Source organism: Anarhichas minor, unplaced genomic scaffold (assembly GCF_050575085.1).
Source record: "Anarhichas minor isolate MPS153535 unplaced genomic scaffold, ASM5057508v1 ptg000040l, whole genome shotgun sequence".
NCBI classification, from domain to species: domain Eukaryota; kingdom Metazoa; phylum Chordata; class Actinopteri; order Perciformes; family Anarhichadidae; genus Anarhichas; species Anarhichas minor.
In genome coordinates, this window is record NW_027466486.1 from 1,344,954 (window position 1) to 1,364,562 (window position 19,609).

The window sequence follows — 19,609 nt, forward strand, 5'->3', positions numbered from 1 at the left end:
ATTTAAGGGACAAGTCAAATAAATATAAAGACATTTGACCAATAGAACCAGGGCCTATAGTTGTATTATTGTACTCCAAAGTGAACATTTAAAACACTAGTAGTTCATTCTATAGTTGCATATATTTAATCATTAATCGGTTTTTGTTTTAGGTCATATTTGTGCAAGTCTTAAAACAGGTATCATAAGCTCACCTGTTTATTATTGACAAACCGGCGTCTAACTCAGCAATATAGGCCCCGTAAAAATATTAGTAATAACTTTATTATAGCCTGTAGCTGCCTCCAGGTTTTGAAGGACGTACACAGGAAATATTGCACGAGTGTTTCGCCTTATGACTGAAGGTATGAATGCCCATCCTAACGCATGCATCCTCCACATTGTCAACCATCAGATCTGGATGTGTAAAGGAGTCCATGCAGTAAAGTTGCCGCACCCTCATACGCACGCATCCTGCACGCAAGCACGCAGGATGGGCACACTCTCCCTCCTCACACACACACACACACACACACACACACACACACACACACACACACACACACACACACACACACACACACACACACACACACACACACACACACACACACACACACACACACACACACACACACACACACACACAATACATCACATCATTACTACAGTGGTGTAAAAAGAAAGGGAGGAGGCAGATCCTGGAGATGGGTTCTTTGTTATTGTTGAATAGATAATCACTGATGATAAATGATCACAACCAGTTAACCAAATTATTTGAAGAAGATTCATTTTTCATTACTTTTACTGTAATTGTGTTGTACAGAATAGAACACAATAGAGTAGAGCAACGTTTGTGGTTGTGACCAGAGCTGAAGCCAGAACTGTAGAAATACTGAGGTGATGAGACCTTTAATAAATATTTACTTATTCATTCAAGTTTGCAAATGTAATCTAGCAACATGAAGAGTAAGTGCTGTTTTAACTCTGAATACAATTCTGGATACTGAATCAATTATTCCTGTTTTGTGGTCTAAAATTCATCCAATTCGAATCTACTGGAGTTAAAAATACTGCAATCAGTCTAAAACATATGCACCAATTGGACATTTTTATAAGTTTAACTCTTTATAATTAGCTAAATTCACAGGAATAATATCAAAGACACAGCCTCATTGTCCTCAATGCAAATCTATGAGCAGTTTAATTCATACTGTGGTTTTACCTTTTCAGATTTACATGCAGAAGAGGTAAAAGTATAGTATGTCGCAAGAAAAAAAAAAGAGCTTAATAAGTAGTAAAATATGTCTATTATAATTTCCTACCCTAGTAATCATCTGGCGACCCCTGAGATTCATCTTGCGACTCCTTTTGGGGTACTGATCCCCACGTTGGGAAGCACTGGGGTGGAGTAGAGATATTTTCCATTAATAAAAGTCAAAGAAACTCACTTCAAATTTCTTAGTTCATATTTTTCAGCCGCTGTGATAGCTTAGTATTAAGTGACCGACATTATAAGTGGCTTTATGCCGCTTTAGTCCTTCAAAATAATGGCCTTATTGACCCGTGTCTGGCCTCAGCTTCTTTCTATTCACCACTATGTCACTGTGCACTGAGACGTCAGGTCTCAGGCCGTGACTGACACAGTCTCGATGTCAGTCACAGCCTGACAGACTGGTCACAGGGCAGCATCACTGGTTCTTGTCTCTGCTAGACTTACTACACTGTCTCAGGATGAGGTACTGTAAAACGTTCTCCTTCTCAAGTTTCTTCAGGGAGAATTGCTTTAGCTGTAACTTTGTTTTAGTAGTTTTAGATTTAGTCAGTGCGCCACAGTTTTAGCAGCTGCTCACAACACCAGACAAAAAAAGGTTAAACTCCATCTTTTCCTCTCTCTCTCTTCCTCACAGAGCTATAGCCATGTCTTCCAGCTCAGCGATAGTGCGGATCCTGATAAAGGGCGGCAAGGTGGTGAACGACGACTGCACCCAGGAGGCCGACGTCTACATCGAGAACGGCATCATCGAGCAGGTGGGGAAGGAGCTGATGATCCCGGGTGGAGCCAAAGTGATCGACGCCTCGGGAAAACTGGTCCTCCCCGGGGGCATCGACACCAGCGTCCACCTGGAGGAGAGCTTCATGAACGCGACCACGGCAGATGACTTCTACAGCGGCACCAAGGTAACGTCCCGCTGGAAGTGGAAAGAGAGAAGAAGAGAGGAGGGTTTGGATTGGAAGTAGGGCAACTTGCATTGTCCTAATTGTAGAGCAGAGCAAAAGCAACACTTTATGTCACAGTATGTTTTTACAGTCGAAGCATGAAATAAGAACCGTGTGTCTGCACTTTCAGATTTTCTTGTTCTAGTTTTTGTAGTAAATTCCGCTCGACTCTCTTGGATATCCCAATTACTTTAGTATAGTTTATAATCACAAATATGTTGCTTTCTCTGTCAGATGGAGATCAATGAAAGCTCTTCAGTGATTCTAATTTTAGCCGAGATGTCAGAGAAGCTTCTTTAGTTTGGCTTTGATGAGATGAGACGGCTCGCTTAATATTTTGATATCAAATATGTTGGTTATTTTGGACACAACCATACTTGCAGTCAAAGTAAAATGACGAAATTAGAACAGAATGTAAACACTAAAACTGCAAGAGTAAGATAATATTAAATATAAAGCATTAAAGCAGAGTGATAGAATACAGACATGTTAAAATGTATTTAATCTAGACCGATGATAGTGACAGTTTGAACACTAACAAGAAAGTATTTCATTTATCAGAACCATACTTTGGATGTTCTTACAGCCAAGCCATCAATCTTGGCGGTAGAGTCCAAATCGTTAGTTGATTAATCAATTGGTAAATGGACAGAAAGTTAATCGTTAATAGTTTTAGTCATTTTCTAAAGCAAAATTAGCAAACAGTCTCAGGTTTTACATTCTCAAATGTGAAGAACTCCTGGATGTATTACTCTTCTGTGATTGTAAACTGAATATCTTTGAGTCGGGTGGACAAAATCCCCTTGGACTCAGATCTGTAAAATCCTCCTCAAACAGCCAGATGTCACAAATGCTTGCTTCACCTGCTTCAAAATTGCAATTGTTAATCATAAATCAGATAAACAGCGAACAGAACCTGGATAGTCGCTTAAAAATGTTGTATTAAAAAAAGTGAAGAAGCCTTCAAATACAACAACAAGCTGCGAGCTAAAGTGCAAACTAGATGAGCATCTTTTACAAACTCCTGACTCCTGACATAAGAACAAATTATCTATTTTGATGATTCATCATTCAAGAAAACAACCAGTAGATTTAGAGATATAAAACTGACCTACTTGGCAGTGTTATTTGTTTTGTCACAAGTTTGCAGAGTCTGTGTTTCAGCGACATCACACAAAGATGATTTGGCACTTCGCTGCTGGCGCGGCTGCCAGAAAGTGTGGGATGAAGTCATCATGGCGGCCGATAAAGACTGGGATACCCCACTCTGCTTCAGGGCACCGTGATGACTCATCGCTCTGTAGCACTTTGAGATGACGGAGTCTGAGAGACAACGGAGGCCGGAGCTTGAGTCGTTTTAGTAGACGCTGGTGACAGACACTATTCTCCTCATTCCTCTCTCCGTCTCCCCTCCCTCGCCCCCTCCTCGCCCCTCCCTCGCCCCTCCCTACCGCTCCGCCAAAATAAGTCCGGAGACAAATGCAGATCAGTATCCGTGTCCATGGATACCGGGGGGGCTGCTGCAAAGACTGCTGCAAAGCCTTTTCACTCACGCCATTGTGCTTGGAGACAATGGTTCTCAGACCCACGCCCCCCCCCCCCCCCCCCCCATTGTGGTCCCTCCCACTGCACACCACTCCACTCTCCAGGGCCAGCTGACAGATGCTCAGTGAAGCCCACTCTTATACACAAAACACACTCTGTTTTCACTTGTTGGGGAAATTAAGATTTATTGTAGTGTGGGTTTAAAACATCTCAATCTGTTAATAAGCAAGAAGTGCAGATATTGTTATTGCTTTGATTATTATGCTGTGAGAGGCAGTAAATCCTGTGCTTTAACTACCGAGGGATTTATATTTCCCTCAGCAATCATCTGCAAATAACCATAACAAATATGCATTAATGGCAATTGAGGCTTCTTCTTTTATTCTTCGAGCAGGAGGTGTGTAGATCAGTAGATTACAGTCCCTTCAGTATTCATGGGCTTAATAAATCAATATATTCTGCGTCAACGTCCCTTAATGCCTCGGTTTAATGATCATTTCATTTAACCTCAGTTCCTGTTAGTCTACGATGGCAATTGATGAATTAAAATGACCGGCTCATGTTTGTATGCCTCCGCCAACCAGTCAAGTTGCGGTTTGCCCCCGTGCCTGTCCAGACTCATAGAATATATGTGGTGAAGACTTTGAAGGAATTTAATAAAGAGTATTTTTTGGCGAAATGGAAATGATCACTATATTGACTTCACTGAGAGACTATTTTCAGAGAAGAGTACAGAGAACTGATAGAGAGCTTCGTCATATAATGCAACGAAAATCACCTGAAATTCAATATCAGCTTGTGGTGGACTATCGGAGGAACAGGAGGCTGTTATACATGGTACATCGGGGTCCAAATCAATAAAAAACTGATCAAGACTCACGACACTAAAGCCCTCTTCAGGAAGGGACACGGCCGTCGTCAGCGCAAAGGCATTAAAACACACTGACACACTGAAAGACGTGTAAACAATACAGAAATTAAACAATACAACACAATAATAATAGCAGAATTACTTCCTCCAGTTTAAGAAACTTGAGAGCTGTTGTTTGCATTTCTTCCAGGCTGCTCTAGCTGGAGGCACAACAATGGTGATCGGACACATTCTGCCAGAGAAGAATGAGTCTCTGCTGGAAGCCTTCGAGAAGTGCCGCAGCTCGGCGGACCCCAAAGCCTGCTGTGACTACGCTCTGCACGTGGGAGTCACTTGGTGGGGACCCAAGGTACTCCGACACTGTGCCTACCTCTCCACATGATCACTTCTCCACAGTCATTTCTTTTTATGGCAAAACGTTTAGTCTTAAGTGGTTCGCTACGAGCAGCCGTTAATGTTTCTTCATTCTGCTGTACCTCTGTTAGTGACTTCCTACAATTCCCCAGAATGCTTTTTTTGGTCTCCAGAGACCAGATGTTTACATATTTCTTTCAGCCCCTTATATGTGTAGGTGGAAAGATGGAAATGAGTGTGAACAATAGCTGAACAAGAGGGTTTTTTTTGCAAGGACAAAGCAAAAGTTTGGTCATACTTGTGGTTGAGTTGCATTCTGGTTAATTGAGGCTGGTAGAGACGTTTTTTTGTCTTCTTTTTCTAGCTGTTTAATTGTTAAACACATGACATAAGAGAGTAGCTATTGCGATTTGGTTTAAAAACCTCATGTTTGCAATCGATATTTTACACTGTTCTTATCCACAAGAATGAAATAAATATCTGAATCTTCTCTGTGCAAAGATTCGTGGTTCAGGCTGAGAGATGCTCGAGCTCATTTACACACTTTGCCTTCCTGCAGGTGCGAGCTGAGATGGAGAAGCTGGTGAGGGAGTATGGAGTGAATTCCTTCCAGATGTTCATGGCCTATAAGGACATGTTCATGCTGAGGGACAGCGAGCTCTTCCAGGCTCTGCAGCACTGTAAGGACATCGGAGCTATAGCAAGAGTCCATGCTGAAAATGGGGAGCTGGTGGCAGAGGTGAGGGGGAATCATTCCACTATTCCTTCTCATTCGGTATATTACATCTATTGTAGTGTACACAATTGAAATGATCATAAATGCTTGTATTAAAGAACTTTGTACTAATTTGTTGTATACATAATTAATGGAAATATCTTGTGTTTTCCCAGGGTGCAAAAGAAGCATTGGACCTGGGCATCAGTGGCCCAGAGGGGATTGAAATCAGCAGGCCTGAAGAGGTATTACAGCCAGGTTTACTTTTATTATATGCAGACTCTTGTCACGAGTATTAATATTATTTATGTGATGAATAAATCAAGCCTCTAGGTTAGTATCTCACTAGGATTCCTTACAGTCCTCTGTCTCTTTACAGTTGGAAGCAGAGGCGACTCACAGGGCCATTACCATCGCAAACAGGGTGAGTGAGATCTCTCCAGCACAAATGAAGAAATACGTAAATGTGAAAAGACAAGATCAGTTATCCTATATTACATGCTGTGCCTTGTGTGTGTATGTGTGCTTTCTGTTAGGCCCACTGCCCGATCTACCTTGTCAATGTCTCCAGTATGTCTGCCGGAGATGTAGTAGCTACAGCCAAGATGCAGGGTAAGGCCTATTTTAGTAATTAGTCGTTTTAAATAGTCACTGCTATGTTTTGCTTTAGGTGTTTTAGACTGAAACAAGTCATGGTTTGCTTGCTTAATCTTTTAATCTCTTGCTTGCTTAATCTCTGCCCCTTTTCACTATCATTTAATCCGGTGTGCATCCGTATTGTACTAACCGCAGGTAAAGTGGTCCACGGTGAAACAACCACAGCCCACGCTGTGCTGAACGGTATGCAGTACTACCACCAGGACTGGGCCCATGCCGCCGCCCACGTTACCGTGCCTCCTCTCCGCCTGGACCCCAACACTCCCAGTTACCTAATGAGCCTGCTGGGGAAGTGAGTGGAAAACAAATCTCACATTAAATGTAATATGATGTTTGTGCCGCTGCAGTAATACATGGGGCCTTTCCGTCTGACTCTGTTCGGCTGCAGTGACACTCTGAATGTGGTGGGGTCCGACCACCGTCCGTTCACCATCAACCAGAGAGCCATGGGCAAGGATGACTTCACAAAGATCCCCCATGGGCTTCCTGGCATTCAGGATCGCATGAGCGTCATCTGGGAGAAAGGAGTGGTATGTGTAGCTCTTTTGTTCCTGTCTGGCTGCCAGAGAACCTCCACAAACAGGACATCTGGTTCTTTTTCGGTGGTTCGTGATTTTAACTTTAAAAACTAAATGAAACACAAGACGGTAGAGGCGCAAAAATCACCTGCTTCTGGTGCATCAGTTGTTTCAGTCAGATGTTGTGATGTGTGAATTTAAGATCTTTTTATTTTAAAGATTACAAATATAAACTGTGTCTTTGTTATAATTCACAGATTGGAGGGAAGATGGATGAGAATCGCTTCGTTGCAGTCACGAGCTCAAATGCGGCCAAGATCTACAACCTCTACCCCAGGAAAGGAAGGATCATCCCAGGAGCAGATGCTGATGTGGTGGTCTGGGACCCCGAGGGATCCAAGTATGAAACGCGATCCATCCATTCATCGACCAGCATGCCTCACTGCAGCTTTTATCTCGAGTCCCTGAAGCTGATTAGCTTTCTGCCTGATTTAACTGGGTCAACGTTTTTTTTATTCCATCTCTGTCTGCAGGACCATTTCTGTGGACAACCAGGTCCAGGGAGGAGATGTAAACCTGTATGAAGGTCTCCGTTGTCATGGCGTTCCCCTGGTCACCATCAGCCGTGGCCGTCTGGTCTATGAGAATGGCATATTCACGTGTGCTGAGGGCTCTGGGAAGTTCTGCCCCCTGAGGACCTTCCCAGATTACCTCTACAAGAAGATGGTTCAGAGGGAAAAGGTATCAGACAGAACTGTCTTTCCTTTGTTCCTTTTTTCTTTCCCTTTTTCCCTCCTCCTTTGCTTTCTTCCTTTCCTTTTTTCCCATTTCTTTCTTCCTCCTTATCCTCCTTTTTCACCTTCCTTCCAATTACTTCTTAAATTTCCATGTTTCCATCTCTCCCTCCTTCTGTCTTTCATCTTTCATTCCCTCTTTACTTATTGTGTTCTTAAGTGCGTTTTATCGCCTGCTTATTTCTTCTATTCCTTTCTTCCCTCCTTCTTTCCTCAGGATTTACATTCTGATGAGCAAAGGAGAGATTTCCACAAAGCACATTTGTCAGAAATACTGGCAGCATTTTGTGTACTTCATCCTCTTGAAATAATGTTTTTTTGCTTTGGTGATCAAAGAGAAATCTTGACCCTGACGTGATTTGAACACGCAACCTTCTGATCTGGAGTCAGACGCGCTACCGTTGCGCCACAGAGTCAATGATGAATACTGTGGAAGGAGAAAACTCTGGTTCTTCCTCAGATTTAAACCTCAGCCAAAGTTCACCATTGTTGATATTGAGTCTTACAGTCCAGCTGTAGTCCAACAAAGTTGATCTATCGGGTGTCAAAAGAGTACTTCTACTCTGTTCACCCCTACCTCAATAGTTTTTACCAATAAATTGTTTTCTAGACAAGTTTACAAGTCAGCATAACAGATAATACATTTTTTTACCGTTCACATATTCGTTAATTTGATTGTATTCATTAGTATTTGTAATATATGTGTACATGTGTGTTGACCTACCAGTGCCAGGCTGTGAAAGCTGTGGAACGGGAGCCCTACACAGGTGAAGTTGTGGCGGTGCTCAACTCAGGAAAGAGGGATTTGGGGGTTTCAGATGTGGACACGCCGACACGCCCCTGCACCCGGCACGGGGGATTGAGGGACCTCCAAGAGTCCAGCTTCAGCCTGTCTGGTAAGAATCAACAGATTCAGTCAGATATCAGTGGACATACACTACCTGGCCTGACGAGGGCGTCATATTTACAGACATTTGAAGGGCTTCTTTTTCTTTTTTAATTGCTTGGCTTACACATATTCTTTTTTCACATGCAGTTGCCTAGTACATATTTGAAAGTATTTTCACGTCTTAATTAGAGGGAATTGACGGTGGAGAGCTGACAGGAAATTTGAATGTATTGAAAGGAAAGCCCCTCGAGATGTAGCATCTCATTTACTGTGGGGGATCCTACAATTATAAAACACATACAGACAAAAACAGCATTACGTAACACAACATACACTGCGAATACACAGACACAGACAGCTCGTTCACCCTCGCCCTCAGCTGTTGTATTACAAAACAATTGCAATGACGCGGATAGCAAATCAAAAGCAGTTTGATTGAACATATGCACAATTAAAAGCATAAACAGATTGATTGAAGATGAGAAAACAATGAAGTTATGAAGAAGAGGAAATGAGGGGAGAGATGTGGACCGACATGTAACGGAGGTCTGTGGCTGACTCAAACTATTTATGGTCAGCACCTTAACCCCGAGGCCACCAGGACACCCCCCTAGTACACATTTAGGCCAATGAGGAATCGTTACTAATATATTAGGCATCACATGTACAACACGTTGGTGCCTTGGGATTCATTTTGCAAGTTGACACAGCTTTCAGTGTTTGAGTATAATTCTTCAGCCAACTGAGGGCCAGATTCTATACCATACAAGAGCCCTTTACAAGGAAATGTGATTGAGCTGCACATAAACACCACTAGGACATAGTCATTCCTTGTGTTTCACTGTTGAACCCATGCACATGATCGCGTTCCCCGCTGCTCCAGGTGCCCAGATCGACGACAAGATTCCAAAGAGATCCTCGGCCAGGATCCTCGCTCCTCCTGGAGGGAGATCCAGCGGGATCTGGTAACCGATCGGGCGGCCGTCACGTGAAGCGGAAGAATGACACCCGAGGGAAACATATGGCCAAGCAAGATGACTTGTTTTTCTTTCTGGAAGCTTAGAATATGTGTGGGGTTAATGGAGTCGTGTTTTTATTTTGAACTCGGCACAGTTACATAGGATTGTAAAACGTTAAACTGTATAACATTTGCTGTAATAATATGGGAGTATGCATCAAGGAAAAACTATTGCTAAGTGGTTATAGCTACCAAATTTCGGTCAAATGTTAACCAAATATAAGCAGCAAATAAAAGATGGGTTGCCAATGAATTACTTTGGCTGTTGGATCACGTTAGGGGAAGAATCTTACTGATCGTTTTAGGAATATGAAGGTGAGTCATGGTTTTTATGATGTGATTGTGTTACCTCACTGTAAAATACGATTTTGCACTTGTATCATGTACTATTTAGATGCCTTTTTACATGATTTAATGTCACAAATATCACAAATGTCTTTGTAACGCAAGCCATGGAGAATGAAATGGGATAAGTTATTAGCAGGGTGTGGGCATGACATCAATATGTCAGTTATTAAAAAATATATAGTTGACCAACTGATGAGAAATATCGTAATGCAAGTTCACCTTTTATATGCGTTTGTTTATTTATTATTTATCTTGCATTATTTGTGCGGTTGTCGGTTGATGCTACTGTGTTAGAATCCTTTCCTAAGTAAGAATGAGGTCTTTGTTCAGTAGTTCATCGTTGTCAGATTAGCATTTCAGATCATGTTTACAGCAGAATAGACTTCTGTTCCACCCCCCCCCCCACCAAATGTGAAGGAACCTCTGCTGTGTGTACTGTGCATGGTAGCATAGTTAGAACTACTGTAATAAGCACTTACGTTGCTCATGCTACGCAGCATTCTTTGTGATCGTATCCGTTTTCCACAGAGAGCAAAAAGTCTCACCCAAACTGCCTTTTTCTCACCTGAGAACACTGACAACCACAAACACATCGTCCCACACTGCCGGCACAGATCATGACATGTTGAGCGCTGTCGTTTCTTTTAGAGTGGGCCCTTTTTACTGGTCTGAAACGGCAGGGTTCAAAAGATACGCTGACTCTAACGCACCACTGAGAAGCAATTAGAGAAGGGGAAATGATGCTCTGCAGCGTTCACAGAGCTGACGTTTAACAGCGTATATGCGAGTCAATTAATGCCAATACTTGAAGGGATCAAACGCCTTCACACTGTACGCCACTGAAAGCTCAGCATCATAACGGGAAGGCATGCTTGCTACAGAAAAGCACTGATACTACTACTGTATTTTTTATTGTTTGTCTTTAGTTACATATTTGTTCTTGTGAATAATTCTTTTTTTAGTCATTGATTTTGTTGTGTTTTTGTCAAAACTTATGCACACAAGATTTTTAACATGTTTAGACTTATGTTCAGAAGAGCATCACGTTACAGTAAAAGTCCTGCATCATTGTTTTTTTTTGTTTTTTTGGGACATATTTCACGTCTAGAAGCTCCAGTGAATCTTGTTTCGTCTTCCCCCTCCCAAATGTACACTGGTGCTGAACAATGTGTCATCACATTGACTTCCTTTATCTCTTGTTTCTTCTTGCAGCTCTTTATCACATGATTTGAGTGCAAATAAACCACAATGAAATCTCCAACCGAATCCTGTGTCTGATTACTGACCTGTGGTGGAAAGTACGATTTACTGAAGTACTGCACTTGTACTGTGCTTCAAAACTATAGTTCTATGCTACTTTATACTTCTACTTTACTACATTTCAGAGGGAAATATTATACTTGTTATTTTCTTAGTGTTAGAGCTTAAATCAAATCGATAAGTCAATCAACAGAGAAATAATCTAACTATTTTGATAGTAGATTCATACCTCTCATATGAGGATTTTCTGTTTTATATCATTATAAACTAAATCTCTTTGGGTTAGATGGACATTAGACATCTGAAAACATCCGTTTAGTTGTCGTGGATGGATGGATAATACATAGCTATAACAAAGTACAGAATCTATGCAATAAAAGTACAAAAATATAATCAATTAAGTATAATACCATAACGATAAAACACAATTAATGAGTGTGTAAAACATCAGCAGCAGCAACAAAAGTCCAGTAAAATGATGGATAAGGAGCCACTTGCATTCTGTGTTGAATTGCATGTGTAAGTAAATATTGCATGTGCTCTGATGACGGCAGCACATGAGTCAACCTATGGATTAATTGATCATGAAAAATAATAGTTAGTTTTAGTCCTAACACGTTTACTTTAGGAGAGGATCTGAATACTTCTTCCACAACATTTGATTTTAATCCAGCAGGAGATAAAAACGTTTGTTGTGCAGCCTGACCTCAGTAAAACCTCAGTCACCAGCAGGCCTAAAATCCACCCAGCCACATCATGTGTGTCTTAGCTGTATCGGGCCAAAGTCCTATTTATAATGAACCTTAAACAGCATGGAGTCAGGCGCATGCGCGGTTGGAGCTGGATTGTTGCAGCCCCTGACAGGGCGGCCCGTTACCAAGCACTGCACCGCGCAGGGTCTGACAACGACGACGGCAACGGGCATTGACATAAGGACTACTGCCAGCGTGATAACAACACAGACACTCCTGAATACAGTGAGTAGCAACGCACGAGAGAACCCGCTGACTCGCGCTCGCTTTGTTTGTCTTCCCTGTTTGTGCGCGGTTACGTGTTTGGGAAGCTTGCGTTTTATTCCCATGCAGTGAGGATATTTCCCCGTGCACTGACAGTACGGATTTATCCGGGGAGGCCTGTAGAGGGGGCCGCTTGGAGAGCAGCACCAGCGTTGCGGTGTTTTTTTGTTTGTTGTTGTTGTAAACCGAAAGGCACCCAGCAAACGGACACATTTATTGTTCTCAGCTCGGGCTTGAAATGTCAGACCCCCGCCCATTTGTTTTTGTTAGACTTGTTGTTTTTTTTGCACTCAGCATTTTGCTGCAGTCATTATCGGAGCTTTCTCGAAGGCCCGTCAGGTTTTTTTTCTTTTAGAGAATAGATTGAATTCCCTTCCACGCGGTGCAATAATCCATATTTATTGAACCCACTGCAAGGCACGGTAATGTGTCTGAACGCGCATGGTTCTGCCCTGTAAATGGTTTCATTGTTGCTTGTATTGCTCGTGGTTTATTATCATGCCGTTATAAGCTAGCCAAGCCCCACGAGAGACTGCTGCACGCTGCTGAGGGCGCATTCACAATATTATTAGTGGCATCACCAGACAGTGAGCAGTGGTTCACTTGTTTGTGTGGAACTAGTAGACGCGCAGTGATATCTCTCTGGCTGTCACCTGCAGACACAGGGGCGCGTGACCCTTATAACCAACATTGCACACGTGCATTGATGGTTTATAGACGTGCCGGTGTTAATGTGCAATTGTTTTACTGCAGGGGACGTCAAGGGGGTTACAGGCCCGCTTTTGACACGACACCACTGGAAGGTATTAGCAGGGAAAGCAAAGTGAGCACAGAGAAGGCTGCAGCTGCCAGATGTGCAAAGCTGCTCACAAACATCAGGATATTTCTGTTTAATCTGCGGAGGATTATGCTGTCAACACGTCTGTAGATTAAATTTGAAAGTAAAGATCCTTCTCAGGCGCTGTGTTTACAGTCAAAAAAATAAACTGTATTTCCCGAGATCTGTGATCCCAGAGGACAAGGAAAAAGTACCACTCAAAACCTTGAGACGATATGGTAGAACCCTCTAAAAAAGAGGATTTAAAGAGAGACGGGTAGCTTGGGGTGCAGTTGGGAACATGGCAATTACACTGCATGATATTTGGGAAAATTGATATAGATTATATTACGGTCTAATACAGCCTACATCTGAAATCCAGGACAATTAGATCAAGAAGTGGGTCCATTAATTAGTCCAGTAGCATAGGGCCAGGAATAAATCTAGAGCTGAAAGAATTAGTCAATCAGTCGATTATTATTATTATTTTTATTATTAATATATTATTAAGTCGTTTGTAAAAGTAAACATTCCAATGCTTTTCTCTTTGTGAGGATCTGTTGTTTTTCTGTGTCTTACATGATAGAGTAGTAGTTGAAGACATTTAGGAAACTTCAGGAAATAGTAACCAGCAGTTCTCAGTATGTTGTGACATTTTGTCAATGAAATGGTTAAGAGAGTAATAAGCAAATTAATCAATAATAAGAAAAGTTGTTGATCCTAAATAAGTACACAGTGCTGCATTCTTGCACTGAGCGTCTTTTTCCTCTCATCTCCTGTTGTTCGCTCCAGGTTCAGGATGGCAGTGAATGTGTACTCAACATCTGTGTCCATTGACAACCTCAGTCGACATGACATGCTGGCATGGGTCAACGATTCTCTGCACCTCACCTACACTAAGATTGAACAGCTCTGTTCAGGTAAGGCCGGAGTTCAAACACATCTCAACACATACATCAGAACAAGACAACAGAAAAACTAAATTGTCGTGTCTTTTGTGTTTTCCAGGAGCGACGTATTGCCAGTTCATGGACATGTTGTTTCCAGGTTGTATCCTTCTGAAGAAGGTCAAATTTCAAGCCAAGCTGGAGCATGAATCTATACACAACTTCAAAGTTCTTCAGGCAGCTTTTAAAAGGATGAGTGTTGACAAAGTCAGAATACTTTTTATCATATTATTACATATTCGATCTTATTTAAGATGATTAATCATAAAAATCACGTCGAGCTATTGAAGCATTTCCTGTTTCCATCCTCCAGATAATTCCGGTAGAAAAGCTTGTAAAAGGGAAGTTCCAGGACAACTTTGAATTCGTGCAGTGGTTCAAGAAGTTCTTCGACGCCAACTACGACGGGAAGGAGTACGACCCTTTGATATCCAGACAGGGGCAGGACGTGTCCCCCGCCCCCAACCCAGGTGATCACTTTATCCACAAACCAAAGAGAAACACAGGTAAACCAAACAGTCTCCGCCTCTGCTGCACGGTCTTGCTGAGCTTTGGATGGCTCCGAAAGCGCTCCCTGCAAACAAGTGGTGTGAGCCGCACGATTCACAGACCGACCGCTGTTCTTCCTAGATCCATCTCACTGCCCAGCATTCACAAGCAACACGACGCCGAGTAGGTACGGCCGAGTCACTGGTGGGATTGCGGCGATCACCTCAGTGACTCGTGGGATGCAGCGTCAGTGAAAATCGGCCAATTCTAATTGATCATGAACCGGCGGCGCCAGAAGACCTACAGAAATGTTAGCGGCAACCAGGTCTTGTCCGGTGTCCTGCATCAAGCAGCTGATGCAACACTGCGTGCAGCTCCATCTCTCTCTGAAAGCTGGACAGATAAACTAGAAGAGTTTGTCTTATTTCACTAACCAGAGCAACGTCAGCCTGACCAGCCTTGCTATGTCTCTGTGAAAGCTTTTCGCTTGAAAATCGAACAATCATTAATTTGACGTGTAGTGTGTCATGAGCCTGCTTTGTGACGTTGTCACTGGTAAGCAGTGTGGTTATACATTTTTTTTTTTTTCCAGTTTCCAAACTGTGATAATGCGTGTTGGCATGTTTTGAGTTTAACGCCTCTGCTGAAGCACTTATAGAGGTTTTGGCAGGATGCAGGATTTTTTTCTGTTTTAAAGATTTTGACTCAAATAAGCGTGACATTCAACCATTTAAACATTTTTATAATTTGGCTTTTTTAAAATCTGGCAACCCAAATTTGTGTCTTTTATTGTGTTGTAAAGCAATTTGAAATCCTTTCACAAAAAAATGGCATATCAAAGGCACAAGATTATGCTGTACGTCGATAACATCAGCTCTCTATAATGTGCTATATCCATCGCCACAGTTGCTACAAAGCCAACAATAATGCAGTAAATCCATTTCAATTCAAATGATTAACATCTCTGATCATCTCTGACCCCGCCAGGACCACAGAGGACATCTCCAACAGTTCCCAAAAACATACCAACACCACAGCGGGTCCAACACAACACTCCAGCCATGAGGAAGACTCCATCTTTGTCTAGAAACGGGGGCAGTGATGCTGAGATCATGGAGCTAAATCAACAGGTAGACAACGGGAGAACTCTCAAACCATCTCATGTCCGTGGACTCTCTCTAGGTTCACACGCACTGAAAGCATTTTAAGTGCTGCGTTAACAGCAATAGCTTCACAGACATGTTGACGTGTTACAGTACTAAAAGCATGTGCAAATGGTACACCTGTGCTTCTCTTTAATGACAAGTCAAAATGTCTTTCGCCTTTAATGTTAAAGTTTAAAATGATATTCCTGTGAGAATACATTCCTGTCAATTTTTGTTCTTTCCTTTCTCAGTTGATGGAGTTGAAGTTGACTGTGGACGGACTAGAGAAGGAGCGAGACTTCTACTTCAGCAAACTACGGGACATCGAGCTGATCTGCCAGGAACACGAGAGCGAAAACAACACCGTCCTCAGCAGTATAATCAACATTCTCTACGCAACAGAGGTATCTGTCCTTTATCAGCAACTAATGCTGGCTGCACTGCACCATTTCGATCTGCATGCGAGAGAAAGCTCAACTTCAGATTTCTGTTCCAGTAGTAAATAAACCCCATTGACTTTTCCTTACATTTATAAAAATTCTAGCCTTGGAACATAGCCGTACTTAACAGCATGCCATGTGGCTCACTCCATACATTCAGATGAGATTGGTAATAAAAAAAAAATACATGTATTATTTATTCAATATTTCTGTTTTTAGACGCCTTAAACAAACATTATTTCCCATAAGTCCTAGAGAATAGGGATGGGCATTTCAAGCAAAAAATACTTATGGAAAATCACTGGATCATTGATTAGTCATAGATCTCTATAGAATACATTAGTTATCTGTTTTTATGTCCTCTTTGATCAGGATACTTTGGGGGGGGGGGGTTGGTTAACGGGAGATACAAAAAAGCAGCAAAGCCGAATAATATTTTTTTTCCCCCGTCTCTCAGGATGGCTTTGCACCTCCGGAGGATGAAGAACTTGATGAACAAGCTCACCTGGACCAGGATGAATACTGAGCCCTTCATCCCCCCCAACATCTCCATCATCCCTTTCCTTTTCTTTTCGCCCTCATTTGGTTTCTACTCTCTCTGCACGCTCTCTATAAATACTCACCATTATCCCTGCTCTCCCTCAGTCTTTTCTTTTCTTTCTCATATGTATATCTGTTCGTAACCTCCCCCTCCCATCCGCCCTCTGCACATTGTACACAACTACTCTGCACCATCATCTGCTCCTCCTCCCTGCCTCCACTTACAACAGTAACAATAACAGTAATGTGCAACATATCCCAGTTATTTCAGCACGAGTAACGGAGAGAGAAAGAAATGTGCCAAGCCTGGCGCGGAGGTTGTTATGGCAAACAGTGAGTTTTAAGTCTGTAAATATTGCCGACATTGTGATATTCTGAGAGAACAATGTCTTCGCTTGTTATGGAGTTATTTATTTGATTAACTTGGCGCGCTGTGATACTTCTATTAGAGCACAACGCTGCTCCAATGTGCCATCTGGACACTCCCAGAGCTACTAAAACGGTAACAAAGGTGACTTTTTAATAACAATTTCTTATTTATTTAACTTATATTTAATTTAGATTAACTACCTGTAGCAAAATTGGTGCAAAACCTACTGTACGTGAATTGAAAGCTGAGGCCATGTGTGTTGTTTCAGTTATGGTTTGTGCTTGAGTCAGCATCAAGCTTTTATTTTCTGTTATGGTGGGTTCATGGCATGTAGAAACGCTGAAGGAAATTCTCTGGCGTACGATCAGTGCTCTGTGATTATTCATTAGTCATCAGCAACATATCTGAGCATGAGAATGTGAACGAGTGATATTTTTTGTATCTGTACTTGGTGTGGGGACTTTGTCTGATCTCGCACGATCTTGGTTCAATGCCGTTGTATCTTTTAGGCCGACGTGCAGAAGTTTGAAATTTAGAGGTGGAAAGCCACCTGCAGACTGACAACATGGTTATAGATTGTAGCAGTTATAATGTTTTATTCTAAAATATAAAGGGAGCCTGACACTGAATTAATACGGATACATTTTTCACACGACAAGCTTGCTATATTTTTCCTGCTAACCATACTGTGTTTAGACTTTTAATTTGCTGTTAAGGGTTGCCCAGGGTATATGAGCTGTAGTTTGAAAGAAAGTCAGTATTAAGAAATCACAAGCAGCCAGTTAAACTAAGGAAGTCTCCTTGGTCTTCCTCCCTGGCTTTTTTTTACTTGCAAACTGGCTGAAGTCTGCTCTGGAACTTGCATTCATCGACCATGTAAACATCTACTGAACACTCATCTTTTGAGTTTTGAATAAATAAACGGTTGTGAAATAAATGGTGGTGGTTTATTTTGAATGAGAATGGATTTGAAATGCCAGCTCACATTGGCCACACGTTCACTTCATGAACTCTACAAAGTGTAGGGTTAGCTAACTGTAGACGTCTGTGCTCCACACTAAAGGCTATGTAAATCTATCACAAACTAGAAACATCGTTATAGGAATATTAACCGGTTGGTCACCCAATGTTCACATCGGGGGATTAGCTCAGATGGTAGAGCGCTCGCTTAGCATGCGAGAAGTAGCGGGATCGATGCCCGCATCCTCCAAACCTTTTCCACCTCGACTACTGCCCTTGGATAAATAGCTTTACAACTAACATCTCCAAACACTATGCAACCATCCTTCATTTTCTAACTAGCTGGACGTTTCCTAACGCGGAAAGAGCACAGTTTAAGGAAAAGAGAACTATCCTTCCGCGTTAACGGACTACTTCGTCAAGTCCGTTGAAAGTGTATGGTTACTTACAAGGAGCACGTGCTTACAAATGCCAGCCTTTGACCAATTAATAGCATATAAATCGTATTTTGTACTCTGACGTCTTGAAAATGCAGAAATCCGATTAATTATATGCTAAATGTATAAAACCAGCAGTCTGTTGGTTCCATTGAGGACCAGCAGGTGACAGCATAACATCAAGTAATGTGTTGTAGCGGCTGTGAGAGGGGGTAGTGACAGTTGCACCAACACCCTTTGTAACACCGTCCTATTGAGAAGTAATGTGCACCGTGTGTACTGTGTAATGTGTGCTCACAAGTTTGTTGTGTCGGCGGGGATATTAGCGTTGGCTCAAATGATTCAACTCAAAGATTGTCAACTTACCTGTACCGTTCTCGCCTTTCTATTTCCGACTGCCAATCAACCGTGTTACGTCATCTATTTTCACAGCGCATAGCCAATCATATCACACGCAAAATGTTGACGTGGTGCGCTCGTTAAGATGCTGGAGGAGGTTCGAATCCCATGCTCACCAGGTACAACTTTGCTATACTGCACTACTTATTGATTACATGATAGTCAATTTTAACCCCATATTAACACTATAGACCCAACCCTAACCTCCGCCCCCCAAGGTCATATTATTTATTCACTTGAGAAGACTGGGAATTTTTTTAAATAGTAAGCAATAATTATCTTGTTTGTTTGTTTGCAATACACTCTGCTGTTGTAATCCTGCAACTTTCCCCGCTGTGGGACTAATACAGGATTATCTTATTTTATCTTAATAAGAAAATGTCATGTGTCAAAGCTCTTCAAAGATGAGAAAAACTGGAGAGCTTTAACGGCCATGTGTACAGATTACCGGACAGATTATGTTAAGATTAGAAACATCTGTAGTTGTCAATTTATTCACAAATTCAAAAGTCAGACAAATAAGCTGTTGAGTTCACAATAAATCAGCACAAAGGCGACAGCCTTACCTTGTAACAGCAGCAACCACACCAACCAAAAGAATATCAATAATAATAATAATAATAATAATATTGTAAACCAGATAAAATCAATATGAGAATACGCTTGCCTTATTGCGTACTGTAGCCATTCTGATGCTTGTAATCTAAAACTTGTTGTCTTTTGTCAAATGGCAACAAAAAAAAATGAAGAACAGGCGAGAAACTTACAAGTGAAATGATTCCTTTGAGTGTGAAATAGTGAAATCCAGCAGATATCTCAAACCCCCAACATTTTCTTCACCATGTAACCAGGCATGTTGTAGAGGAAAAGAGCCAAGATTG

The 19,609-nt window shown here is 41.8% G+C and overlaps 2 protein-coding genes, 1 long non-coding RNA gene and 2 other non-coding genes across 7 annotated transcripts; 3 read left to right on the forward strand and 2 right to left on the reverse strand.

Annotated features, from left to right (window-relative positions):
- Positions 1 to 875: 875 nt before the first annotated feature.
- On the reverse strand, positions 876 to 18,736 carry LOC142968321 (uncharacterized). Its single transcript, XR_012959035.1, has 3 exons — positions 18,696 to 18,736; positions 8,378 to 8,546; positions 876 to 2,171 (listed from the first exon to the last, which is right to left on the reverse strand). It is a non-coding gene; the product is annotated as an uncharacterized LOC142968321 (long non-coding RNA).
- dpysl5a (dihydropyrimidinase like 5a) lies at positions 1,900 to 9,511 on the forward strand. 2 transcript variants are annotated; one of them, XM_076108138.1, is made up of 12 exons: positions 1,900 to 2,160; positions 4,806 to 4,964; positions 5,529 to 5,708; positions 5,861 to 5,929; positions 6,064 to 6,108; positions 6,221 to 6,296; positions 6,477 to 6,633; positions 6,730 to 6,871; positions 7,117 to 7,259; positions 7,393 to 7,600; positions 8,381 to 8,549; positions 9,426 to 9,511. In XM_076108138.1, exons 1-12 carry the CDS (start codon positions 1,900 to 1,902, stop codon positions 9,509 to 9,511), a joined length of 1,695 nt encoding a protein of 564 aa, XP_075964253.1. The 2 variants fall into 2 exon arrangements, with proteins under 2 accessions (XP_075964253.1, XP_075964252.1); XM_076108137.1 differs by lacking the exons at positions 8,381 to 8,549; positions 9,426 to 9,511 and having other exon boundaries at positions 7,393 to 8,098.
- On the reverse strand, positions 7,998 to 8,069 carry trnaw-cca (transfer RNA tryptophan (anticodon CCA)). Its single transcript has one exon. It is a non-coding gene; the product is annotated as a tRNA-Trp (tRNA).
- Positions 13,801 to 16,644, forward strand: mapre3a (microtubule-associated protein, RP/EB family, member 3a). Of its 2 annotated transcripts, none has more exons than XM_076108130.1 (6): positions 13,801 to 13,921; positions 14,010 to 14,155; positions 14,262 to 14,454; positions 15,425 to 15,567; positions 15,834 to 15,986; positions 16,480 to 16,644. In XM_076108130.1, exons 1-6 carry the CDS (start codon positions 13,801 to 13,803, stop codon positions 16,546 to 16,548), a joined length of 825 nt encoding a protein of 274 aa, XP_075964245.1. In that variant the 3' UTR covers positions 16,549 to 16,644. The 2 variants fall into 2 exon arrangements, with proteins under 2 accessions (XP_075964245.1, XP_075964246.1); XM_076108131.1 differs by having other exon boundaries at positions 14,262 to 14,418.
- Positions 18,070 to 18,142, forward strand: trnaa-agc (transfer RNA alanine (anticodon AGC)). Its single transcript has one exon. It is a non-coding gene; the product is annotated as a tRNA-Ala (tRNA).
- Positions 18,737 to 19,609: the final 873 nt, after the last annotated feature.

Coding starts and splice junctions, on each gene's coding strand:
- mapre3a (XM_076108130.1), top strand. CDS start 13,801: ATGGCAGTGAATGTGTACTCAACATCTGTGTCCATTGACAACCTCAGT. Junction 14,156..14,261: donor AAAGGATGAGTGTTGACAAA/GTCAGAATACTT, acceptor TCCATCCTCCAG/ATAATTCCGGTAGAAAAGCT. Junction 15,987..16,479: donor ACATTCTCTACGCAACAGAG/GTATCTGTCCTT, acceptor CCCGTCTCTCAG/GATGGCTTTGCACCTCCGGA.
- dpysl5a (XM_076108137.1), top strand. CDS start 1,900: ATGTCTTCCAGCTCAGCGATAGTGCGGATCCTGATAAAGGGCGGCAAG. Junction 2,161..4,805: donor ACTTCTACAGCGGCACCAAG/GTAACGTCCCGC, acceptor CATTTCTTCCAG/GCTGCTCTAGCTGGAGGCAC. Junction 7,260..7,392: donor TGGGACCCCGAGGGATCCAA/GTATGAAACGCG, acceptor CTCTGTCTGCAG/GACCATTTCTGTGGACAACC.